Source organism: Ictalurus punctatus, chromosome 20, assembly GCF_001660625.3.
Source record: "Ictalurus punctatus breed USDA103 chromosome 20, Coco_2.0, whole genome shotgun sequence".
Classification (NCBI taxonomy): domain Eukaryota; kingdom Metazoa; phylum Chordata; class Actinopteri; order Siluriformes; family Ictaluridae; genus Ictalurus; species Ictalurus punctatus.
This window is the reverse complement of record NC_030435.2, coordinates 2,317,556-2,340,377: the sequence shown is the minus strand read 5'-3', so window position 1 is coordinate 2,340,377 and position 22,822 is coordinate 2,317,556. Positions and strand designations below refer to the sequence as shown.

At 42.8% G+C, this 22,822-nt stretch overlaps 2 protein-coding genes across 6 annotated transcripts; one reads left to right on the top strand and one right to left on the bottom strand.

Annotated features, from left to right (window-relative positions):
• Nucleotides 1–334: 334 nt before the first annotated feature.
• impa1 (inositol monophosphatase 1) lies at nt 335–5,608 on the top strand. 4 transcript variants are annotated; one of them, XM_017496162.3, is made up of 9 exons: nt 335–396; nt 1,439–1,575; nt 2,379–2,512; nt 3,035–3,139; nt 3,357–3,402; nt 3,506–3,614; nt 3,742–3,850; nt 5,082–5,233; nt 5,321–5,608. In XM_017496162.3, the coding sequence occupies exons 2-9, from the start codon at nt 1,513–1,515 to the stop codon at nt 5,449–5,451; spliced, it is 849 nt and encodes a 282-aa protein (XP_017351651.1). In that variant the 5' UTR covers nt 335–396; nt 1,439–1,512; the 3' UTR covers nt 5,452–5,608. The 4 variants fall into 4 exon arrangements, with proteins under 4 accessions (XP_017351651.1, XP_017351653.1, XP_017351654.1 ...); XM_017496164.3 differs by having other exon boundaries at nt 367–396; nt 1,442–1,575; XM_017496165.3 differs by lacking the exon at nt 335–396 and adding an exon at nt 474–1,310 and having other exon boundaries at nt 1,442–1,575.
• On the bottom strand, nt 5,596–17,713 carry si:dkey-181m9.8 (uncharacterized). 2 transcript variants are annotated; one of them, XM_053688663.1, is made up of 21 exons: nt 17,444–17,712; nt 14,241–14,331; nt 13,939–14,004; nt 13,691–13,857; nt 13,343–13,500; nt 12,716–12,789; nt 12,423–12,569; nt 12,133–12,231; nt 11,791–12,036; nt 11,387–11,478; nt 11,118–11,306; nt 10,123–10,305; nt 9,824–9,922; nt 9,560–9,649; nt 9,353–9,467; nt 9,096–9,214; nt 8,775–8,888; nt 8,482–8,548; nt 7,969–8,062; nt 7,348–7,516; nt 5,596–7,160 (listed from the first exon to the last, which is right to left on the bottom strand). In XM_053688663.1, the coding sequence occupies exons 1-21, from the start codon at nt 17,486–17,488 to the stop codon at nt 6,978–6,980; spliced, it is 2,607 nt and encodes an 868-aa protein (XP_053544638.1). In that variant the 5' UTR covers nt 17,489–17,712; the 3' UTR covers nt 5,596–6,977. The 2 variants fall into 2 exon arrangements, with proteins under 2 accessions (XP_053544638.1, XP_047018502.1); XM_047162546.2 differs by having other exon boundaries at nt 9,096–9,467; nt 17,444–17,713.
• Nucleotides 17,714–22,822: the final 5,109 nt, after the last annotated feature.

The following is a 22,822-nucleotide window of genomic DNA, read 5'->3' as shown; positions in this document are numbered from 1 at the left end:
CTTAGTGGTTAGCACTTTCTCCCCGTGCTGCGGGGGTTTCCTCCGGGTACTCCGGTTTCCTCCCCCAGTCCAAAGACACGCATGGTAGGCTGATTGGCGTGTCCAAAGTGTCCGTAGTGTATGAACGGGTGTGTGAGTGTGTATGTGATTGTGTGCCCTGCGATGGATCGGCACCCTGTCCAGGGTGTACCCCGCCATGTGCCCGATGCTCCCTGGGATAGGCTCCAGGCTTCCCCGTGACCCTGAAAAGGATAAGAGGTATAGAAGATGGATGGAAAGAAAAAAAATGACGTGTTGTAGTACCGCACTTATCCGCTAGATAGCGGTGAGCGCTGGCGTGCTGCGGGGCGGGCTTTCATTTCACCGTCGAAGAAGAGCGCGGAGCATCACTTCCTGGTCGGTTAGCTGGTTTTTTTCCAGTCTTGTCTTTCTAGTTATTATTATTATTATTATTATTATTATTATTATTATCATTATTATATATATTTTTGTTCATTCTGGACAGTATTATCATGTCGTGTTACCGAAGTCTCTGACAACCTGCATTACTAATCGTTTAATTCTATTTCCAGGATAGAAAATGAATATAAACAGTAGCTTGAGTGTCATTTGTTCCTCTGTATATCCGATCAGATTTCCTGAGCATTCTGGAGTAAATATATTCAACATTTATGTCTAAAATGAGAAATAGTTTCCTTCTTCCTGTATAAAAGTGCATTATGAGGGGGGAAATGAAAGAACTGAGCCTTTAAGTGTTAATTAATATTAATTCAGCTGTTATTAAGGTTCATTAGAGGTGACTTAAGTCTGTTCATCCTTTCATGCATAAATTATTCTTTAGGTTTTCTTTTTTTATTATTACTTACAATGACGTCATATGGATTTAGACTTAAAATAAAATAATAATAATAATAATAATAATAATAATAATAATAAGTAAATGGATTGTCCATGTGTGGAAATATGATAAAACTATGAAAAGGATCAAACTAGATCAACAAGATAGAAGGTTTCATTTGTTGAAACAAAATATAGCAATATTCCTGACCTGGAAAATGAAAGTCAACAGTTAAAAGCATGATTTTGCTTTTTAAAAATAATCTTCGGTTATTTAAATAGAAAAAGGAAAAGAAAAAAAAAAAACCCAAAACGAACAAACACAAAAAGTTTGACATAAATAAATGAATAAATGAAGCCGAGGCTTTGTGTTGGAGTCTGGCACTGAACGGGGGGTTTTATTTGATCAGGATGTCGTGTGGAAGGTTTGCGGAGCCGGGTGAGAGTCGTGGAGAAGAGAGAAATACAGTGATGTGAGATTACAGAAATCTCCAGTGATTCAGAGCTGATTACGATCTTGTGTTTTCTTTAAAGCGGCCGTCAGGACGTTACGGACGCTGTGATTTCTTCAGCTGCTGATAGACAGGTTTCTGTTTTCCAGCAGGTTGATTATTATTTCTGCTCTGCCGAGTGTTTCAGCGCCGCTCTCCCACAGAGAATTTACATCCAGGAGAGATGCCTGATCTCTGGCAGGAAGCCATGGACCACGCTGTGGCTGTGGCCAGAAAAGCAGGCGAGGTCTGTCCTTCTCTTTCTCTTTCTCTCTCTCTCTCTTTCACACACTCTCTTGCTCACTCTCACACTCTCTCTTTCACACTCACTCTCTCTCCTTCTCACACTCGCTCACACTCTTTCTCTCACACACTCTCGCTCACTCTCTCACACTCACTCTTTCTCTCTCTCACACTCACTCACACTGTCTCTTTCTCTCTCTCACACACACTCGCTCACTCTCTTGCTCACTCACTCTTTCTTTTTCTCACACTCTTGCTCACTCTCTCACACTCACTCTTTCTCTCTCTCACACTCACTCACACTGTCTCTTTCTCTCTCTCTCACACACACTCGCTCACTCTCTTGCTCACTCACTCTCTCTTTTTCTCACACTCTTGCTCACTCTCTCACACTCACTCTCTCGCTTTCTCTCCTTCACCCTCTCTCGCTTTCTCTCTCCCTCACCCTCTCGCTTTCTCTCTCTCTCCCTCACCCTCTCTCGCTCTCTCACCCTCTCTCGCTTTCTCTCTCTCTCCCCTTCACCCTCTCTCGCTTTCTCTCCTTCACCCTCTCTCGCTTTCTCTCTCCCTCACCCTCTCTCTCTCTCTCCCTCACCCTCTCTCGCTTTCTCTCTCTCTCCCTCACCCTCTCTCGCTTTCTCTCTCTCTCCCTCACCCTCTCTCGCTTTCTCTCTCTCTCCCTCACCCTCTCTCGCTTTCTCTCTCTCTCTCTCTCTCGGTATGTTTTTCTTCACAGTATCTGCTCACTTTCTCCTCCTCCTCCTCCTCCTCATCGTCACGGTAACGGTGTGTCGGTGTGTGTTACAGGTGGTACGCGAGGCGCTGCAGACTGAGCGGAAGGTGATGTGTAAAAGCACGTCGGTGGACCTGGTGACTAAAACCGACCAGAAAGTGGAGCAGCTCATTATCACTTCAGTCAAGGAGAAGTTTCCTACACACAGGTATCATAAATAAATAAATATATCAAATCCAATCCAATCCAATCCAATCCAATCCCACCCAGCAGCAGTCTCACACCGACTCTGTACCGAAACAAATACTCATTTTATCGGTCCGTTTACTGCCTCACTCGTTCATTTAAATGCGTACGTATTTGCCTAATCATTTATTTACTCGCTTATTGAATGAATTATTATTAAACATTTCTTTTCAGTCATTTATTATTTATTCCGTTTATTTTACGGTCCATTTGCAGCGTTTTTTTTTTACTGGTTTTTGTATTGTCCTTTGCTGAAGTTAGCAATAAACTCATCATTTTATAATGATTTAGAATAAAATCGATTTCCTGTTCGAGATCGTGTTGCCTGCTGAAAGAAAGAGTGATAGAATAAATAATAATAATAATAAAAAAAAAAGAGTAAAAAATGAAAATAACTGTAAAATGAAGAATTTGGTAAAAACGGCACATTTTAAATCCTTTTTCTTCGCGTGTGTGTGTGTGTGTGTGTGTGTGTGTGTGTCAGTTTTATCGGAGAGGAGTCAGTAGCTGATGGTCAGCCCTGCGTCCTGTCTGAAAATCCCACCTGGATCGTCGACCCTGTGGACGGCACCACTAACTTCGTACACGGGTCAGTTCGTCATCTAAGTGAGGTTAAAATCCCGGACACGCCTTAAAAACAGCTAACAAACAAACAAACAAACAAACAAACAGGATAAGATGCGATGTTGCGGTGCTCAGTGTTAGGACTGGATTGTAAATGATCTGGAACACACGCAGCGGGTGTGTAGATATCTGTAGAGGATAATGATCAGCGTTAATTCTCGCTCTTAAACGCTTTGATCCAGGTATCCGTTCGTGGCGGTGTGTATCGGGTTTGCAGTCGAGAAGACGGTGAGAGACGTCACGCCACTTCCTTTAGCCTACACTCTTCTTCTTCTTCCTTTCTGCTGTAACGCAGTGTGTGTGTGCGTGCGTGCGTGTGTGTGTGCTGCAGTTAGAGTTTGGCGTGGTGTACAGCTGTATAGAGGATAAGATGTACACGGCCCGCAGGGGGAAAGGAGCGTTCTGTAACGGAGAACCTCTACAAGTCTCCCATCAGAAAGGTTCCACACTTCACCACGCTTCAGTTCTTCATCATCATCATCAGCAGCAGCATCCTTTCATTTTCACAGTGTAACATAACAGATGTTTTGGACACTTTGACCCCGATCTGTCTAAATCCCGTTTCAGAGATTAATCAGTCCATGATCGCCACGGAGTTCGGCTCCGACCGAGACCCTGACGTCGTCGACAAGATCTTCTCCAACATGAGGAAGATCCTCTGTCTGCCGGTGCACGGGTACGTACACACACACGCTCTCACACACACACACACGCTCTCACACACACACACAGAGAGAGAGAGAGAGAGAGCGAGAGCTAAAGAGAGAGGACCTCACTAGTAAGCTTTGTCTTACCCAAGGCCACGTTACAATTTTGGAAAAAGAAAAGACAGGAGCCAGTCTCATCTGTCTCACCGCTCCCCTCTGTCTCACCACTCCCCTCTGTGTCTCACCACTCTCATCTGTCTCACCACTCCCCTCTGTGTCTCACCACTCTCATCTGTCTCACCACTCCCCTCTGTGTCTCACCACTCTCATCTGTCTCACCACTCTCATCTGTCTCACTGCTCCCCTCTGTGTCTCACCACTCTCATCTGTCTCTCTCCGCTCCCCTGTCTCACCGCTCTCATCTGTCTCACCACTCTCATCTGTCTCACCGCTCCACTCTGTCTCACCACTCCACGGTCTCACCACTCTCATCTGTCTCACCACTCCCCTCTGTGTCTCACCACTCTCATCTGTCTCACCACTCCCCTCTGTGTCTCACCGCTCTCATCTGTCTCACCACTCTCATCTGTCTCACCACTCTCATCTGTCTCACCACTCTCATCTGTCTCTCTCCGCTCCCCTCTGTCTCACCACTCTCATCTGTCTCACTGCTCCCCTCTGTCTCACCACTCTCATGTCTCACCGCTCCCCTGTCTCACCACTCTCATCTGTCTCACCGCTCCAATCTCTCACCACTCTCATCTGTCTCACTGCTCCCCTCTGTCTCACCTCTCATGTGTCACCGCTCCCCTGTCTCACCGCTCCACTCTGTCTCACCACTCTCATCTGTCTCACCGCTCCACTCTGTCTCACCGCTCTCATCTGTCTCACCGCTCTCATCTGTCTCACCGCTCCACTCTGTCTCACCGCTCCACTCTGTCTCACCGCTCCACTCTGTCTCACCACTCTCATCTGTCTCACCGCTCCACTCTGTCTCACCACTCTCATCTGTCTCACCGCTCCACTCTGTCTCACCACTCTCATCTGTCTCACCGCTCCACTCTGTCTCACCACTCTCATCTGTCTCACCGCTCCACTCTGTCTCACCACTCTCATCTGTCTCACCGCTCTCATCTGTCTCACCGCTCCACTCTGTCTCACCACTCTCATCTGTCTCACCACTCTCATCTGTCTCACCGCTCTCATCTGTCTCACCGCTCCACTCTGTCTCACCACTCTCATCTGTCTCACCGCTCACAGGATGCGTGGTTTGGGTTCTGCTGCGTTGAACATGTGCCTGGTGGCGGCCGGGCGCGTGGAGGCGTATTACGAGATCGGGATTCACTGCTGGGACGTGGCGGCCGCCGCGGTCATCGTGGAGGAGGCAGGAGGAGTTCTCCTGGACTTAGAGGGTGAGAGAAGATGACGAACCTGATGGTTTCATGCTTGCGCTATAAATCAGACCGCGGTGCTCATGCCGGCGTGTGTTTAACGTGCAGGTGGACCCATGGACCTGATGTCCAGGAGAATCGTCGCAGCGAATAACCAGACCATCGCCGAGAGAGTCATTAAAGAGCTCCAGGCGTTTCCTGCTGTCCGGGACGACGCCCCTTTAGAGACTAAACAATGACGAGTTTATGCCGTGTCGTGTATTCATGCTGTTTTTACGTTCAGTCTTAAAAACCTAGTGTTTTCGACCTTTCACATGATTATATGTTTGTTCTACCATGTTATAAATGCTGTATACTATACACTGAAAACTCCAACAAAGACATGATAGAAAAATATTTTATTATCCCAGTTATTCACAACGTCCCCTCTGTGTTTAATGCTCACGTCACGATCAATAAAACCTGCATTCCTGTGCTCTGTAAATCAGAAACGTGACGGTTATTCACATGGAACTATTTTGAAATGAATGCACAGAGGAGAAACAGAAGAACGAGGAGACACTGGGACATGGTCAGTGTTTTAGTGCGGTGTGCACAGTTTAGACGAGTCTCACACTTCTAATATGTATATTAAAAAAAACGTAAATAAAACACACACGTGAGGACGTAAGCTCGGGTAAAATTCAGTGCAGTCTGTTAGCATTTGTTTTGGCTCTGTATGCTAACACTAATGCATGCGAAATATTTTCATAAAACTCGGTGCTGTGCTGTTGGAGGAAAACAATCGACGTGATCGAGCGGGGTTACGGGTTTTTCCTTTTCCTGAAGTCCATCGTTTTCGTGTAAGCGCACGTTACAAAGTCTTTTATGCTTTCAGAGCAACGATGACAATTTTTATCGTCGAATGATGCGCCGTACTTTTGATCCGTTTATAGTCGCGTTCAACGTCGTGGAACGTGCGTCACAAACCCGTCGTTTCGTTCACCGGCCTCTTTCTTTTTCTCTCTCTTGAAGTTGACAAGGCAACGAGAAAAAGCGTAAACTCCTCTGTCCTAATTACACCGGAAAAGGTACGCCGACACTGGAGACTCCTTCCAAATGAAATAAATAAACGGGGGGAAAAAAAAACAACTATTTCTTCGAATGAACCAAAAGAAGATCATTTAACTTTTCAGAGTCAATTTTTTGTTGTACCTGTAGTGAGAAAAAAAAAAAAAAAAACACGTTCGAAAGCGATTGGTTCGTCTTGTAGACTTAGTTCCTGTTATTAGAAAAAAAAAAAAAAAACGTGACTACAATTCAAAACCATTAAAAACGCAATAAATTATTCAAACATTAATAATAATTAAATACAAATTATAAAACACGGACAGGTTGCAGCCACTAGCTCCCAAAAAAATTGTGTGTACCGTATAAAATGATCACGCGGATGAACGTGAAGCTTGAGCGAATGGAGAGAGAGAGAGAGGGAGAGAGATCTTCCTCCTCGAGTATAAAGTGCTTAATGAACACTGTGCTGTGATACAGCGCCAAAACCCAACATGAGTGTAAATACTTACAGACTTCATTTTGCATAACTGCACTGAGAACCAAAAAAAAAGAAAAGAATAAAAAGCTGGAAACTATAAGCCACGTTCAGGAGTGTACCTGCTGAATGGATCAGGTGTGCTACTCTGGTAGCGATAAAACCTCAGGGCACAGTGGATACACGCCGGAGATCGATCGGATCTTCCTCGGCGTGCGAGAACGATTTTAAAGTCTCTCCTCAATCGTTGAGCAGCAGCAGCAGTTGCGAGTCTTCGGCTTTGGTTCTGCCCGGGTTCAGCACCGAGTACCAGGGAGCGGCGGCGAGCGGCGGGGAGGTTGGAGAAGGCGAAGGTGTGGGTGGAGCAGCCGGGTTTGACATCGAAGCGACGCTTGCGGTCAAACCCACCCTCTGGATCAACATCTGATAAAACGAGAGATACTTTAATAATAACTCTAATTAATCATTTTTGTAATCACACGGGTTGCCAGAGACGATCAAACGACACTCGGTGCCAAAAATCATGAATCAGCTTTGAAATGTTCCTCGGTTGCCTTTGTTGTGTGTTTACTGGGATTTATGAGTCCATCACCGTATCTCCCTGTCTGACCTGTCTGAGGCGCTCCTTGTACGTCTTGTCTGACTCCAGGGGTTGTTTCTCCGGGACGGGGATCTTCCAGCGGTCCAGTTCGGCACGCAGTTCGGGTCCCTCGAGCAGCACCGCCGGATCGAGGCGGTTCTGGTTAATCAGCTCCACCAGACACTCCTTATAATGAAGCCTTGAGCAAAGAGCCATAAACAGGAGACGATTCTTTTAGCGGTGTAGATTTTTATAACAGTTTATACACACGGTGCTGTCGGATTCTCGATTCTGATTGGTCAGAAAGTGTTTGACAGTAGTTCTAGAACGTAATATAGAACACAGCCTACGTACGTTTCTATAGTAACAGGGGCGTTTATAGCTGCCACGACGTAAGCGATAACGGAAAACGAACTCGTCTGTGGATGTTCCGCTACAGTGATGTAACAATAAACTGATAAAAAGTACGACTTTGTGTACATTAATCAACAGAAAAGTGTCGTTCTTGGCAAATCGCTGTAGTATAAGCGGCAGTCGGTCACGATTGGAACAGAACGCCGAACGACGAGAACGATTTCCTGAGTGTAGGTTAAAATCGGGAAGCGGAATAAAGAAGTACGGACTTGAACAGGAAGTGAAGGTGTGTCTTACGTGCAGTAGCCGTTATAGTCGTGGAAAGTCGGACGCCCGCACGGATCTTCTTTCGCGCTGCCGGTCTCTTTGTGCTCCATTACTCCGCACACACCTACGGCAGACAGAACTACGTTCACACACGTGGCGTACACACAACGCTTTCGGAATCTGTCCGCCCCTTTTTTCGTGTAAAATAGGCGGGGCTAATCGTGGGTAAAAACGTGCATGAACGTCTCGCTCTCTCTGCCCGATCTCAAAGACGGCGTCGCTCGACCGTCCCACACAGTCTGAGCAAAAGGAAAAAGTCTAGTCTAAAGGGATAATCATATTAGTATACAATTAATCCTAACTCAACTTATACAATCAGAATTCTTGCCAAATGCTCCGATGTGTTTAGTTTCTGATATTTAACTTTTTTTTAAAATAACCCTCGTTTTAGCTATAAGATAATCTCTCGTATCAATTTGATATTTTTTCCCCCTGAACACTCCTCTGATCTTATAGAAGCTTTGAAGTACTCAGCAGGGATACCTTTCGAAGCCTTTTTCCCGTCGTCGTCTTTCCGTCTGGACACGAACGGATGGGACACGCCGTGGTGCTGCAAAGAAAGATGGAGGGGAATGAAACCGCCGAATCGAGCGGAGGAAGTCGGCAGGAGGCGTGCAAAAAAAAAAAACAACAACAACCCAAAAGAACAAAAACACGAAGCGACGTTTATGGAAACAACCGACAGGTTCGTCACGTTGTGGTTACTGTGAAATCGCTAATCGTTCATAATTATCGGAACGTATCGCGTCACTGATTCTGAGAGAGAGGAGTCTCACCAGCAATAGACTGCGCAGTCTGGCTACACTCCAGTCTCGGAGGTGGTACAGACAGTCCCTGGGGTGATGGGCGTGTAAACCCTTAGCGGCACATTCAGCGGAGAAATCACACGCCTGCACGGTCCAGAGAGAGAGAGAGGGGGCACGTTAGAGTGTTTTTTGACCTCGGATGCGTGTAAATATATTGTACGAGTGCTTCAAAACAAAATTAGGCAGGTATCAAAACCACAATAGGTGTGCTTTAAGGAAATGTCGGGGTGAAGTGGAACATCGGGGTACGGAAATAAAGTCAGGACACGACGGAGAGCGAGAGAGACTCACCGCGCCTATCCTGAACGGCCGACTGCAGCCTCCGCAGAACTCGTGCTGGCATTGAGTGCACTTAAAATGTAAACAGCCGCCTTTAGACAGAAAGAACCGGAACTTGCATTTCGGGCAGTCTGCAAAACAAGAAACAAAAACACAAACTACTGAAAATACGCTGTGTTTATAGATAAGGCACGTTAACACGTTATAAAATAGTTGATCCGAGTGATGCAGAGTGACTGGAACGTCATCGGGGTTTCGGCGTATCGGACCTATCTTGTTCCGGCTGAGGAGGAGCTCCAGACGCGAGTTTTGGAACTCGGGGCTGTTGAGCCGCAGCCACTCCTTAAACTTCTCGCAGGAAAGTCCTTCGTGCTGGGAAGCCCACTGACGACAGAAAGGAGACGGCAGAGAAAACAACTCACTCGACTTTCGAAAAGATCGTTGTTGTTTTGTTTTTAAGAACTAACTTTACATACAGGGCTTTTGCACTTAAAGCACGTGCTCTTCTGGCAGCTGGGGCAGTCCATCCTCAGTCTGTCCGCTTCGTGAAGAAGTCCGAAAGAACACTGCGGAGAACGGAGAGAGTCACGCGTCACCAAAATACACGGCTATCCTTTCTAACAGCCAAGAATACTAATAAAGCGGTACAACCAGGACGGTACGCGTTAGATTTATTGTACTCTCTTCTAGATAAATATGTCGAATATATATACGTATAGGAAATACACGTGAGGTCTTACATGAGCACACCAGCGGAAGTTAGGCATCTCCTGCAGAGCCCGGTCCCTCAGCTTCCTCTGAAACAGCTCATGCGTCTGCGTGTCCAGATAGTGCCTGATCTACGTGTGCAGAACGGGAAGTGCTGATATTAAACACGCGTGTTGAGAATAATTCTTTTAAAATGTGAAAAATTAACCCTTTACTGCTCCATGATGAATATGACAGTAGATCGTTTATCGGATGCACGTGATGAGCAGTGAATGATAGTCTGAGCGATTATCGACGACGCTGACGTGGCGTGGCGTGGCGTGAGTCTGACCTGCGTGTCGAGAAGGTTGAAGTACTCCATGGACTCCTCCCTGCGTCCTGCCGCGCGCACGTCCGGCTCGTTACACAGCGGACACACCGCGTGCTCGATGCTCTTCTCTTTGATGACGGACGAGAAGTAGGCCTTGAAGCAGCTTTCGCAGAACGTACACGAGCAGTGCGTCATGGTGATCATCTGAGGAAGGCACTTTCGTTCAGGATTTATGGTGATGGAGGATTTTAACCACTGTGTTTCACTGTGAGAAGACCATTTGCTACTGTATTAACATGACCGGGTTCGGTGTTTCCCCACTCCTTAGCTTCATCCGATTCAAAAGCTGATTAGGAATTAGCGTTAATTGTGTTGAACCACACCCGTTCTTCAGTGACATCACAGACTCCCGATGTGGTTTAGGACCCAGTGAGACTTTCTGTAACCTATAAGCATTAATGAAACTCGTGCTGTGTGGCTCTAGCTGAGCATCGGAACGTTATATAGGCGGCCATTTTGGGGAACACAATGAGACTGGACTTGTAATATAAAGCTGCAAAATTGTTTATTTAAAAATAATTAATATGATGTACCTTTTCACTGTTTGATTATGGAAAATAATTTGGGTCAGGTAGACATTTATTACCTTTTAGCTATAATAAAAAGCAAACTTGTCTTGTGCATTATTATTATTTTTTTCTTTTCAAATGGACCGATTTCCAGCTATAACGTTCCACGAGTGTGGAACGATCTATTTAAAGGCCTCGCTCGGTCACGACGGACGGCGGGCGTGAGTGATCGCTCAGGTTTCATAAGCGCCGACCTTCCTGAGAGGTGTTCGATCATGATCATAGCCTGTGCCGAGAATGAGCAAAACCACTCGACTGTTTGAAACTGAATAAAGTCGAATCAGGTGGATTAAAGCAGGAGAAAGACTGATCTGCGCTGAGTCTGAGCTTCCTTCGAGAACAGATTTAGACCAGATGTGGAGAAGAAAAGGTGCAGTGTTCTCTGACCTTGCTGAAGGACACCTGCTCCTGGCAGATGGGGCAGTCGTGAGAGAGGTATTTGAGAGCAGACGGGATGTCTCGGCACGCCTGAACCGCCTCCAGCACATCTGCGGGGGTGAAAGAGCAGCCCTCCTGACTCAGGATGATGCTGAACATCTCGGCTTTCTCGCCCTGGATGCCCTTAGGGACGGGGACCTGCAGGGGAAGAGCTCGGGGTTAGAAGGGAACACGGGGGAGAATTCGAGAAGGTTTGATGTCATTTTACTTCCACTTACTCGTGAGCTACTGAAGTTCTGGAGCTGGATCAGAATTTGATGTTCGTCCACTGTGATAATCCTGCTCGGCTCTTTCAGGACATGCGCTGCGTCTGCGTCAGACGTTCGGGAAAATTTACATACAACAGCAACTGTTTGTGTCTTCAACATCTGTAAACATTTTACTGAACAACAACTAGGAGCTAAATAAATGGAACAGACTTCCTTTTCTTCTTCTTCTTCTTATTATTATTATTCTATTAATGATTTCTTTGATGTTAATTACAATGAGGTTTTTATTGACTAAGCAGTTTTACTGATTATTATTATTATTATTATTATTATTATTATTATTACTATTGTTCTCTATTGTTCGCTTCTGAGTGACTCACTAAAACTCACAGGAACAGTGCGTTTGTTTTTACCTCTGTAGTTCCTGAAGGTGATCACCGCCTGGTCCGGCTGAGCTGAAGGGTACGTGACAGCCAGTACCTCGCCGCCTCTGTTCTGCTTCCTCTGAAAGTAAATGGTCAGTTTGTTCTTCATCCTCTGAGGAGAGACGCCCACGGGCAGGTGGCTCACTAAGACTCTGTGTCCGTCATCGAGTGACCTCGGCTGGGCCGAAGATCCCTCCTCGTGCCCCTGACTCCGCCTCCACGCCTGCGGAATGTCTGGAAGGGAACAAGAGGTTGTTCGTTTATCCATGAATTCCTCCGATAATGTAACTTAAACGGAACGGTGTAAAGAGAGCCGAATCCGCTTCGTACCCTTGTCTTTGTAAAGTTGGTGCGTGTTTATTCGTTCCAGCTGAAGGCTTTTAAACAGGTTGCTGATGTCATCTGGATCGGAGGCGTTCATATTTGGGGCTGAAATTACACAGAAGGAGAAGAAAAAATAAAAATCATAAGAAGCTACTGCCGTGATCCTAGTTCTTCCTCCTTAGGAGTAAATCGTTGTAGAATCGTTATATTTAACTCTGAAATTCACTTACTCATTAACGCAAGCTTATAGTCTACTAGGCTGGAAAATAGAGCTGTGTTTTGTTTTTGTTTTTTACCAGTGATGAATGGGTTAGTCGGGTTTCTCCGGAGGTTCGGTGTTCCGAACGAAATCCCGAAATCCAGCAGCTCCTGTGTGTACGACCTCTTCACACCGCTCAGCTCGCCTACGCCGTCCTGAGACTGACTCCCCTTCACACTCTGAGCTAGGATCACATTACACACAAAATGAGAACGCCACCACACGGATACGGGATGCCGGAAACCAATAAAAGAACGTCTCACAAGTCAGAGAACAGAGCTGTTATTAAGTATAATCTAGAGGAGACCATACGGCATAGTGAGATCTTACAGCTGTTTGCTGACTGGGTCAGAGCCGATGAGGACATTTCAGGGTGAGAGAACTTCCTGTGTACGGAGTTCCCACTGCGGAAAGAAACATGAGATGATATGAGAACTTTCGGTAATTAAGATTCATGACAAAATGCTGTTTTTACAGTCGTAACGTCGAGCTCTGGGGTTTCGTGAACGGATAAGAAGAACAAATCAGTCCCGGGGATTTCACGATCGCAGAAATGAACGCAAATTCTCAAAATTTCTGCAGATTCGGGCCATGATGCGTCATGTGACGTTGTCACAAAGCACATTCAGCCAAGACCCTCTTCGATTCACGTGAGTATGGCTGAAAGGTCTCATTTATACCAGCAAACGTCACTGCGAAAGAGCGGGCGAAACTATTCCGTGCCAGTTTTGTGCAAAAAACAACAACAAAAACACTAAACTCGCCGCAAATCGCAAAAAAGCCGCAGCAAAAGCGAGCATTTCTGGCCGCAAGGGCGTACGGCGCGATCGATCGTAGTGTATGGAATGGACGCCTCACCCAAATCATTACTTTAATAATACCACAGACACCGCTGAATGAACCACAGACACATTAATAGAAACATCTGCTTTTCGAGCTCGTGTTTGTTCCACTGACCTCCCGGGGGTCTGATCAGGTCTGTGAAGATCGCGCTGCTCCACGAGCGAACGCTGCTTGGCGCTAGAGGCGAGATTTGGAGATCTGGAGAAAAGAGGCGGCTCACGCTGGAACGCAGCGACCATCTCCTCCAGGACGATGGACAGGTTGGACCAACCCTGTGAATCAAATCACAGACTTACAACAGTATCCAGTCCTTCACACAGTAATTCCACACCATCTACTTTTCATGCTGCTTGACCGCTTCACTTTTTTCAGAAGAACTTTTAGCGGTATTCATTTGGTTATGTTGAAAATGTAAACGTAACCCCTCTGCTCCCGAGGCGTCAGAATAAAGGCCTGGCTCACCTGCTTCCAGTTGCTGAGGCAGTGCAGGAGGACGTGACCCTGGGCGTCCACGCTGCTGCTCCTGCTGTTGATCACCATGCTGCGTAACGGGCACACCAGGCAGCGTGGCGGGTTCTGGGGGTGTGTCTCGTGGATCCAGACGCACACTGGGATGTTGTACTGTGCACCTTAGGGGCCAACACACACGAATTTCTGTACTGCTTTGTGTTTAATCTCTGAATAATTGGTGTGACGGACTATGAGGTTACCTTCGTAAAGCATGGGGATGGTGCCACGCAAGTGGACCAGCTTCTTCCTATCATTGTTGGGGTAATCTGTAAAAAAAAAAATAAAATAAAATAAATAAATAAATAAAATTTGCATACATGTGATAAAACATCAGAAATGTTAAGTATGTGTACAAGCATGTAATAATCGGATAATTGCCACATACAATGCAACCGGTGTTGTTCTTCGATACGTTTAAAAAAATAGTATAAAATATATGGTATAAGAAGAATTAAAAAAAAAAAACAGTTTGGGGCTTTGTTGTGTAATAAAAAGTACTTACAGTAATAATCCACGTACAAGTGCAGGTCAGGAAATGCTGACGTGACCTCTCTGACCTCTGCCAGGACCTCAGCTGGGAAGCAGTAGTTACACTGTCCACAAACACAAAGCTCCAGTTGATTACAAACACTTACGATTATTTATTTATTCATCAATAATTAAGAATTTATTGTCTGCATCTAAAGGTAATTCTTTAATCTCACGGTTTTCAAACTTTGATGGTGTCTGAGGTCCAGATGCAAGAAATAATGCTTACCAACCGTAAATTCAGCAACAGTAAACTTTACGAATAGTGCTCAGTGAGCGCAAACTTTCCGAATAAAATACTGACTACAACATTGAGTGACTGTAAACTTTACAAAGTGCTTAACAACTGTAAACTGTGAGAATAATACTTACTGAATACAAAATTTACTGACCGTAAACTTTACAAAGTGTTTAACAACTGTAAACTTTGCCAATAATACTTACTGAATACAAAATTTACTGACAGTAAACTTTACAAAGTGTTTAACAACTGTAAACTTTGCCAATAATACTTACTGAATACAAAATTTAGTGACCGTAAACTTTACAAAGTGTTTAACAACTGTAAACTTTGCCAATAATACTTACTGAATACAAAATTTACTGACCGTAAACTTTACGGTGTTTAACAACAGTAAACTGTGTGAATAATACCTACCGACTACAAAATTTACTGACCGTAAACTTTACAAAGTGTTTAACAACTGTAAACTGTGTGAATAATACCTACCGACTACAAAATTTAGTGACCGTAAACTTTACAAAGTGTTTAACAACTGTAAACTTTGCCAATAATACTTACTGAATACAAAATTTACTGACCGTAAACTTTACAAAGTGTTTAACAACTGTAAACTTTGCCAATAATACTTACTGAATACAAAATTTACTGACAGTAAACTTTACAAAGTGTTTAACAACTGTAAACTTTGCCAATAATACTTACTGAATACAAAATTTACTGACAGTAAACTTTACAAAGTGTTTAACAACTGTAAACTTTGCCAATAATACTTACTGAATACAAAATTTAGTGACCGTAAACTTTACAAAGTGTTTAACAACTGTAAACTTTGCCAATAATACTTACTGAATACAAAATTTACTGACCGTAAACTTTACGGTGTTTAACAACAGTAAACTGTGTGAATAATACCTACCGACTACAAAATTTACTGACCGTAAACTTTACAAAGTGTTTAACAACTGTAAACTGTGTGAATAATACCTACCGACTACAAAATTTACTGACCGTAAACTTTACAAAGTGTTTAACAACTGTAAACTTTGCCAATAATACTTACTGAATACAAAATTTACTGACCGTAAACTTTACGGTGTTTAACAACAGTAAACTGTGTGAATAATACTTACCGACTACAAAATTTACTGACCGTAAACTTTACAAAGTGTTTAACAACTGTAAACTGTGTGAATAATATTTACCGACTACAAAATTTACTGACCGTAAACTTTACAAAGTGTTTAACAACTGCAAACTGTGTGAATAATACCTACCGACTACAAAATTTACTGACCGTAAACTTTACAAAGTGTTTAACAACTGTAAACTGTGTGAATAATACCTACCGACTACAAAATTTACTGACCGTAAACTGTGTGAATAATACTTACTGAATACAAAATTTTGCGACCGTAAACTTTACGGTGTTTAACAACTGTAAACTGTGTGAATAATACTGACTACAAAATTTAGCGACCGTAAACTTTACGAATAACGTTTAACAACAATTTAACAATTTTAGAATAAGACTTACTGAGTACAAAACTTAGTGAGTAAATTTGACAAATAATGCTTATAATGACTGGAAACTTTATGAATAATGCGTATCACCTAATACATTCTGCACCAGCAAACTTTACAAAGAGCTTAGTGAGTGTAAAACTTTACAAATAGGGCTGAGCATCTATAAATCTAGCTACTGTAAACTCTACGAGTAGTGCTTAGCAATCGTAAACTTTCTGCGAATAATACTTAGTAACTGTACAATTTGCAAATAGTGCTAGCTAACATTAATATATCTAGCATTTGATAACGTTCATGTCACCCATGTAGATGATCGTATGTTTGTATCGGCATTCTTCGGGACGTATTATGTGCTTTCCTGCTAGCTTTGGAGTCTAATGAGTTAGAGCAATCTATCCAAACAAAAATAATCTAACAGCCCTGTAATAATTCTTCAAAAATCTACTTCCAGCTCGATCAGGATTACTCATCAGCAGTGCGCAAACTGGAAAATCTTGCTTCTGGGAACGTGTGCGTCACCGCTGTGAGATGCGAGTAGGCATGTTTACAAAAGATGCATCGATGCAATCAACAACGTGACATTTGGAGTGTTGATTGTCACAAATGTTCCTTTGGTGTTATTAACAAAATGGTCAGATAGTGTATGTTATATTAATAGCAAAAACAAACAAACAAACCCTAAAACGATATCAGATATTAAAAAGTTTCCATCTTCCTTTCTGAATGTGATATAAATATTTGCCCATCGTTTATCTTACTAACATCATCACAGACTCATGTCTTTAGACTAACAGGCAGTTGGACGGCATTCTTTCTGTACTTTTTAGATCTTATACGTTGGTTTATTGTCTTGTTTTGGGATACGTCCCCATTTCATTTCTCATTTTACAATTCGATAACTGAATGAGCGGAGGTACATCATCTTTCTTTTTCCCCCGACCCGGAAAGCATAGGGGGTGTAAACTTTTGCACTTACTTATCACTTGGTGTAAAATAAATAACTGCATTATGACATTAATGCAATTCGATCAAAATGCCTCTAATAATACAATGATTATTTAATAAACATGGGTTGCACGCGATTATAATCTGCATATTTGATCTCAGTGGATAATTTGATCAATTCGGGGGCGGGGGCGGGAGGCAGCTGCCACCCCGTGCCACCCATTTGGCCACGCCCCCTGCAACGCCATACTCTTAGTAAACATACACTCCTACACATATCTGCACAAACAGAGCCTAAATTACCTTCCTGCAAAATTATTTCGCCAAACAACTTATTGCTGCATGTTTATTATTCAGCGGTTGTTGTTTAATAATTAATAAAACACGACTAAGCTGCTAAGTAGGATGTTTGTTAGCTAAGCAGCTAGCTAGCCGGCTAAATAAGGTTGAAACAGTAACTTTACCGCTGCTAGCGTTTGCAACTCCAACTCAGAAGTCACATGAGTCATTCTGACACTTCAGTATCTTCCTAAACTCTGTGTAGAAGTTTACACCGCTGTCAGGTTCTGTCCGGGTCCAACTCCATATCCACAACTTCCAGAACCCTCACAGTGCCAAGTTGATAGCGAGAGTTTCTGTTGCTTTTCTTTTCGCCACCGGAGCTGTAAAGGAAAACGATTACTAGCGTACTAGGTAGTACGCGACGACATGACAGTGCGTACTATTGATGCACACTAAACTAGTGCGGAAGTATGCGGGGTATCTGCGTAGCCTCGTTCTGACGCGTTTTTACGTACAGGGACGCAGGGAGTAGATCTGCAAATAATACTCGAGCAGGATGTACAGCTTAACTTCCGGGTACACATACTGTGAGATTAGTGATAGTGAGTAACGAGAGAGCTGGGTGAGGATAATAATAATAATCACAAGAATAATAACAACAATAACAACAACAACAAAACAACGTCAATACTACTACTACTAATAATGTCTCTCATCCATAAAATGCATTTAAGCATTAAATATAGATTAATAAAATTAAAACAACTACTTTCATTATTCTTATTCTTATTCTTATTCTTATTACTACACAACAGTAACAATGACAAGACAGAGCCAAAGAAAAAAATGGCAGAGCCTCTAATATAATAATAATAATAATAATAATAATAATAATAATAATAATAATAATAATAATGTCTCTCATTGATAAAATGCTAATTAAAGCAATTTAGCATTATAGACTAATAAAATTAAGACAACTACTTTCATTATTATTATTATTATTATTATTATTATTATTATTATTATTATTATTATTGTTACACAACAAGCTAATAACAAGACAGAGACCAAGATAACAAATGGCATAGCCTCTAATAATAATAATAATAATAATAATAATAATAATAATAATAATAATGTTTAGAATGCTAATGTAAATGTTTAGACAATAAATTTATATAATTACAACTATATTCATTATTATTATTATTATTATTACTATTGTTGTTGTTGTTGTTGTTATTGGTTTTGTTATTGTTATTATTATTGTTGTTGTTGTTGTTATAACATAATTATATAGTAACTGTTAAGCTCCTCCTCCTCCTCCTTCTTATTACATGGGATATTAATTAACAGACAGAGAAAAAGATACATGCAATAGGATATAATTAAAGCGTCTAAAATATCTTCTGTTCTTTGCAGAGGTAAACATATTTACACTACAGTAAAAGAAACAGACACCAGGGGGCAGTATAGGTCTTACAAACATTCTGCTGTTTATTACCCTGCGGTCCGAGGCAACCAGGACTTTATTGGCATAGTTGATGGGACATAAAGTTGATAGGGGTTAAATGTGGCATGGAGGCCATCAGACACGTACACGCCTTGTGTATAATTCAAAGCATTTCCTCTTTTCAGTCTGGCAACCCCGAACTAAGCCCGAGGCTCAGAAAGAAAAAGATCCAAGCCCTTATTGAAAAAAAGGGCTAAAGTCTTTTATATATATATATATATATATATATATATATATATATATATATATATATATATATATATATATATATATATATATATATATAATTTCTTCTACAGTGCAAATAAGATCAGATAGAAAGGAAAAGGAGACCCCCCCATCCCCCCACCCCCAACCACCACCACCCAGTATCCTGGAGCGAAATCCAGAGTAATCTTTCACACGTGTGGTCTTCTTGAGTTTCTGCAGAGATATCAGGAGAGAAGTGACACAGTGTGCTGCCAAGATAATGATTCTCAAGTTTATCTGCACAAGACAGAGCTCTTAATATCGGCTTAAACATTTCTCATGCAAGACGTGCAGCGGAGATATAACTCTAAGTGATGGTATGAGTTACTGTTATAATTATTACCCCGATCATTTCAGTGCTCTACATCAACAGTTATATCTCATCGTGTGTCTGTTTTTTAATCTAAACGAAGGCATCCTTCACAAAATCTGATACTTAAATGAAACACGTGTCTCCTGAGGTATTAAATATGAACCGCTAAGCAATAAAAAAAGATCCATTTTAGAAGACGGGAACAATTAGTTCCACACGATACGGTTCTTAAGGAAATGATCCGATATTCCACGATACAGCTGAATCTGCAACGGTACAACACGATTCAGTTTAGCTGCTTCGAATCAATACGTGACCTACTTGATTCAGAATCTGGAGTAGGTCTGTTGTTAATTACCGAATGGCGATGATGTAAAGAAAACGTATCAGAGTTGTCTTTAAATCACCTTTAGATGAATTCAATGACGATGGATTTCCTCCTCCAGCCCAAACACATGCACGGTAGGCTGATCGGCGTGTCCAAAGTGTTCGTAGCGTATGAACGGGTGTGTGAGTGTGTATGTGAGTGTACCCTGTGATGGATCGGCACCCTGTCCAGGGTGTACCCCGCCTTGTACCCCAAGCTCCCTGGGATAGTCTCCAGGTTCCCCGTGACCCTGTAAAGGATAAGCGGTATAGAAGATGGATGGATGGATGGATGGATGGTGTTTCACAGTTCGATACTGTAGCTTTCGTCTTAATTTGCGAAATGTAACGTACGTGGAAGGAGTCTCCAGTGTCACCTCTGAAGTAATGGTGTAACTTTAAGGCGTTTTCCTTAAGGACCTTTATCTCTGTGCTTTGTTCCCAAACAAGGACTTAAATTGAACTTAAAAGCTCGGTTCGCTTTCACAAGGCAACATTTTAAAGCGTACCAAATTGTGTTTATGTGAGTCACATGTGAGTAAACCGTCCTCTGATTGGTCAGAGTGCTCCTGTTTATATTCCGGGGTTCGGCTCATAGCGGTCATCCATCAGGATGGACAGACAGCAGCTCCGAGAGCTTATTGTGGCTTTTCTTTTAATTGTAGTTATGATCATTTATCTGATTTATATGTTCAACTGAGCGATTAAAGCCCGTCTCATTGAGCCTCGTAAACCTCGGCGTTTTTATGCGTTTTTCAAAGTCGCTTTTACACACTCGGCAGTTGTTTTTATTTTTTATTTTTTGTCCAGAGTGCATTTTGCTATATAAAAAAAAAAAACCCAAACAGTCCTAGCTAGGTAGTATTAGCTAACTATCGATCCTAGCTAGAAATATTGTTAGCAAAAATATTTTCCATCAGACGTCTCGTGAATCTCTTCTTTTCGCACACTAACAAGATATATATATATATATATATATATTTTTTTTTTACATTTCGTAAAAACGTTTACTAACGAGCCACTTTTTATTTTTTTTCACCAGCACTTTGTCTTCCGTGTTCGCTTTTCCTTCGCTCGCACAACCCGCACCTTCGGGCAAACCTGCGACTCGAGATTAAAAATAAATAAATAATAAGCTCTTGATGTCACGGAGCACTTTAAAAAAACAAAAAAAACAACAACAACAACAAAAAAAAAACAAGTTATGAAAGCTATGCTTTGACCAAAAAAAAGAGAAAAGAAAAGAAAACGGTGGCAGTTCTGCTGTGCCGCTAGAACCAGAATGAGAAAAAACGTGTGAAAGCGTGATAGTTTGATCACGAGACTGATGTTGAAAATGTCCGGCGCATTCCGCTAACCGGAGCTCACTTTTTCGTGTATTGTCATTAGTGTTTCAGTATGAGTAGTTCCGGTACCACTGAAAGTCCTGGTTTGGCTCATCCGTACTTCCTTTTTAACAAAGTAATAAAGTTTAGACGACATGTCGGTCGTCATGTCTTGTATCCACTCGCATAAATCCCGTGCTGCGTTTTTTTAAATGAAGTATTTTTACTTCTCATGTTTACACCCCATCCATCATTCTCTTGCTGCTTTGAAAAGTGTATTGCATCAGACTGCAAGGCCTTCAGGGTAAGTTCCATTCCTTAAGTCTGTACTTGTGTTAGCTCGGTCTCTTGGGCATCTGAGGTCTCGTTTAATACGTTTCGTACAGCTAATAAAGCAACGGAGCGGCCCTTAAGGTCGCGGCACGGATACGGACGCTAGACTTGCTCGTGGCTTATCGTGCTTAGTGTTCTCCTCTGAGCGTGTTGAGGCTCGGGCGTTGCGGCGTGTACTCCTGTAGATCCACCACAAGAGGAATGTGCTGGACTTAAACCTCCCCGATGTTGTATTCGTTAGAATTGACGCTGGAGCTTTTTTGGAGCTGCGAAGGTGCTTCACGCTTTCTATCAGGGTGAACTCAGAATGACGAGATGATGCAACTGAACAGAAACACTACAATGGCGCTCGTACATGTATTTTATTATTTTTTGCTGTAACAAACACAAGAATCGAAAGACACGTCGATGACATTTACAGATGCCCGGGCAAATGTTACAAAGGACTCTGAAGTGCAGTGAAATCGATTTCGATATCGATTTGAGTTAGCAAGAGGAGAAGGCTCTATGATCCGCTCAAATGCTAGAAGAAAGCAGAAAAGTGAGAGAAAGGTAGCAGGAAAAGCTTGAGTTATTGTTTCCTGGGTGACTTCTCGCTTTCCTTATTTCTCTCAGATGACTGGCGAGTCTACATTACTACATGTTTTGTCATACGGATAACTACCTCGCCACGTTAACGCTCGTGACATTTCCAGCAGGAGCTTTAATAATGCCTTTTCAATACAACGCACTTTAGAAGAAGAAAAAAAACAAACACTTGGCTGTTAACAAGCCAAGACTGACAAACAAATACTCCTGGCAGGTTGGGAAACTCAGCAGGGGCAGCCGAGTCTCCTCTGGTACACACGGTGGCTTAGTGGTTAGCACGTTCGCCTCACACCTCCAGGGTCGGGGGTTCGATTCCCACCGTGGCCCTGTGTGTGCGGAGTTTGCATGTTCTCCCCGTGCTGCGGGGGTTTCCTCCGGGTACTCCGGTTTCCTCCCCCAAACCAAAGACGTGCATAGTAGGCGGATCAGCGTGTCTAAAGTGTCCATAGTGTATGAATGAGTGTGTGTGTGATTGTGCCCTGCGATGGATCGGCTCCCTGTCCAGGGTGTACCCCGCCTTGTACCCCATGCTCCGTGGGATAGGCTCCAGGTTTCCCCGTGACCCTGAAAAGGATAAGCGGTATAGAAGATGGACCCTGCGGTCCAAGTCATTAAAAGTATCTGTTTTTGAATATGAATATGGAGTGGGTGTGGCCTACGTGGGATACTTTCTAACAAATATAAACAAAATATTTTATATCCATCACGACCCTGACCAGGCCGTTACTAAGGCTGAATAAATAAACACTGTAAATGCATCGAACGACATTTGTCTTTGTTCGTCTCACCCGCGTTTTGTTGCATCTCACGGGATCCCAGTCCCGATGCGCACATCTAGTTTTAACACGATGGCATTTGAAATGTTCTGGCA

Bases quoted from the DNA above. Each gene is read 5' to 3' on its own strand.
- impa1 (XM_017496162.3), top strand. From the start codon at position 1,513: ATGCCTGATCTCTGGCAGGAAGCCATGGACCACGCTGTGGCTGTGGCC. The intron at 2,513-3,034 runs GTATCATAAATA...TGTGTGTGTCAG, and splicing joins GAGAAGTTTCCTACACACAG to TTTTATCGGAGAGGAGTCAG. The intron at 3,851-5,081 runs GTACGTACACAC...CACCGCTCACAG, and splicing joins CTCTGTCTGCCGGTGCACGG to GATGCGTGGTTTGGGTTCTG.
- si:dkey-181m9.8 (XM_047162546.2), bottom strand. From the start codon at position 17,488: ATGACTCATGTGACTTCTGAGTTGGAGTTGCAAACGCTAGCAGCG. The intron at 14,005-14,240 runs GTAAGTACTTTT...TTTTTTTTACAG, and splicing joins CTTGTACGTGGATTATTACT to ATTACCCCAACAATGATAGG. The intron at 8,063-8,481 runs GTATCCCTGCTG...TGTCTGCCGTAG, and splicing joins CGGGAAAAAGGCTTCGAAAG to GTGTGTGCGGAGTAATGGAG.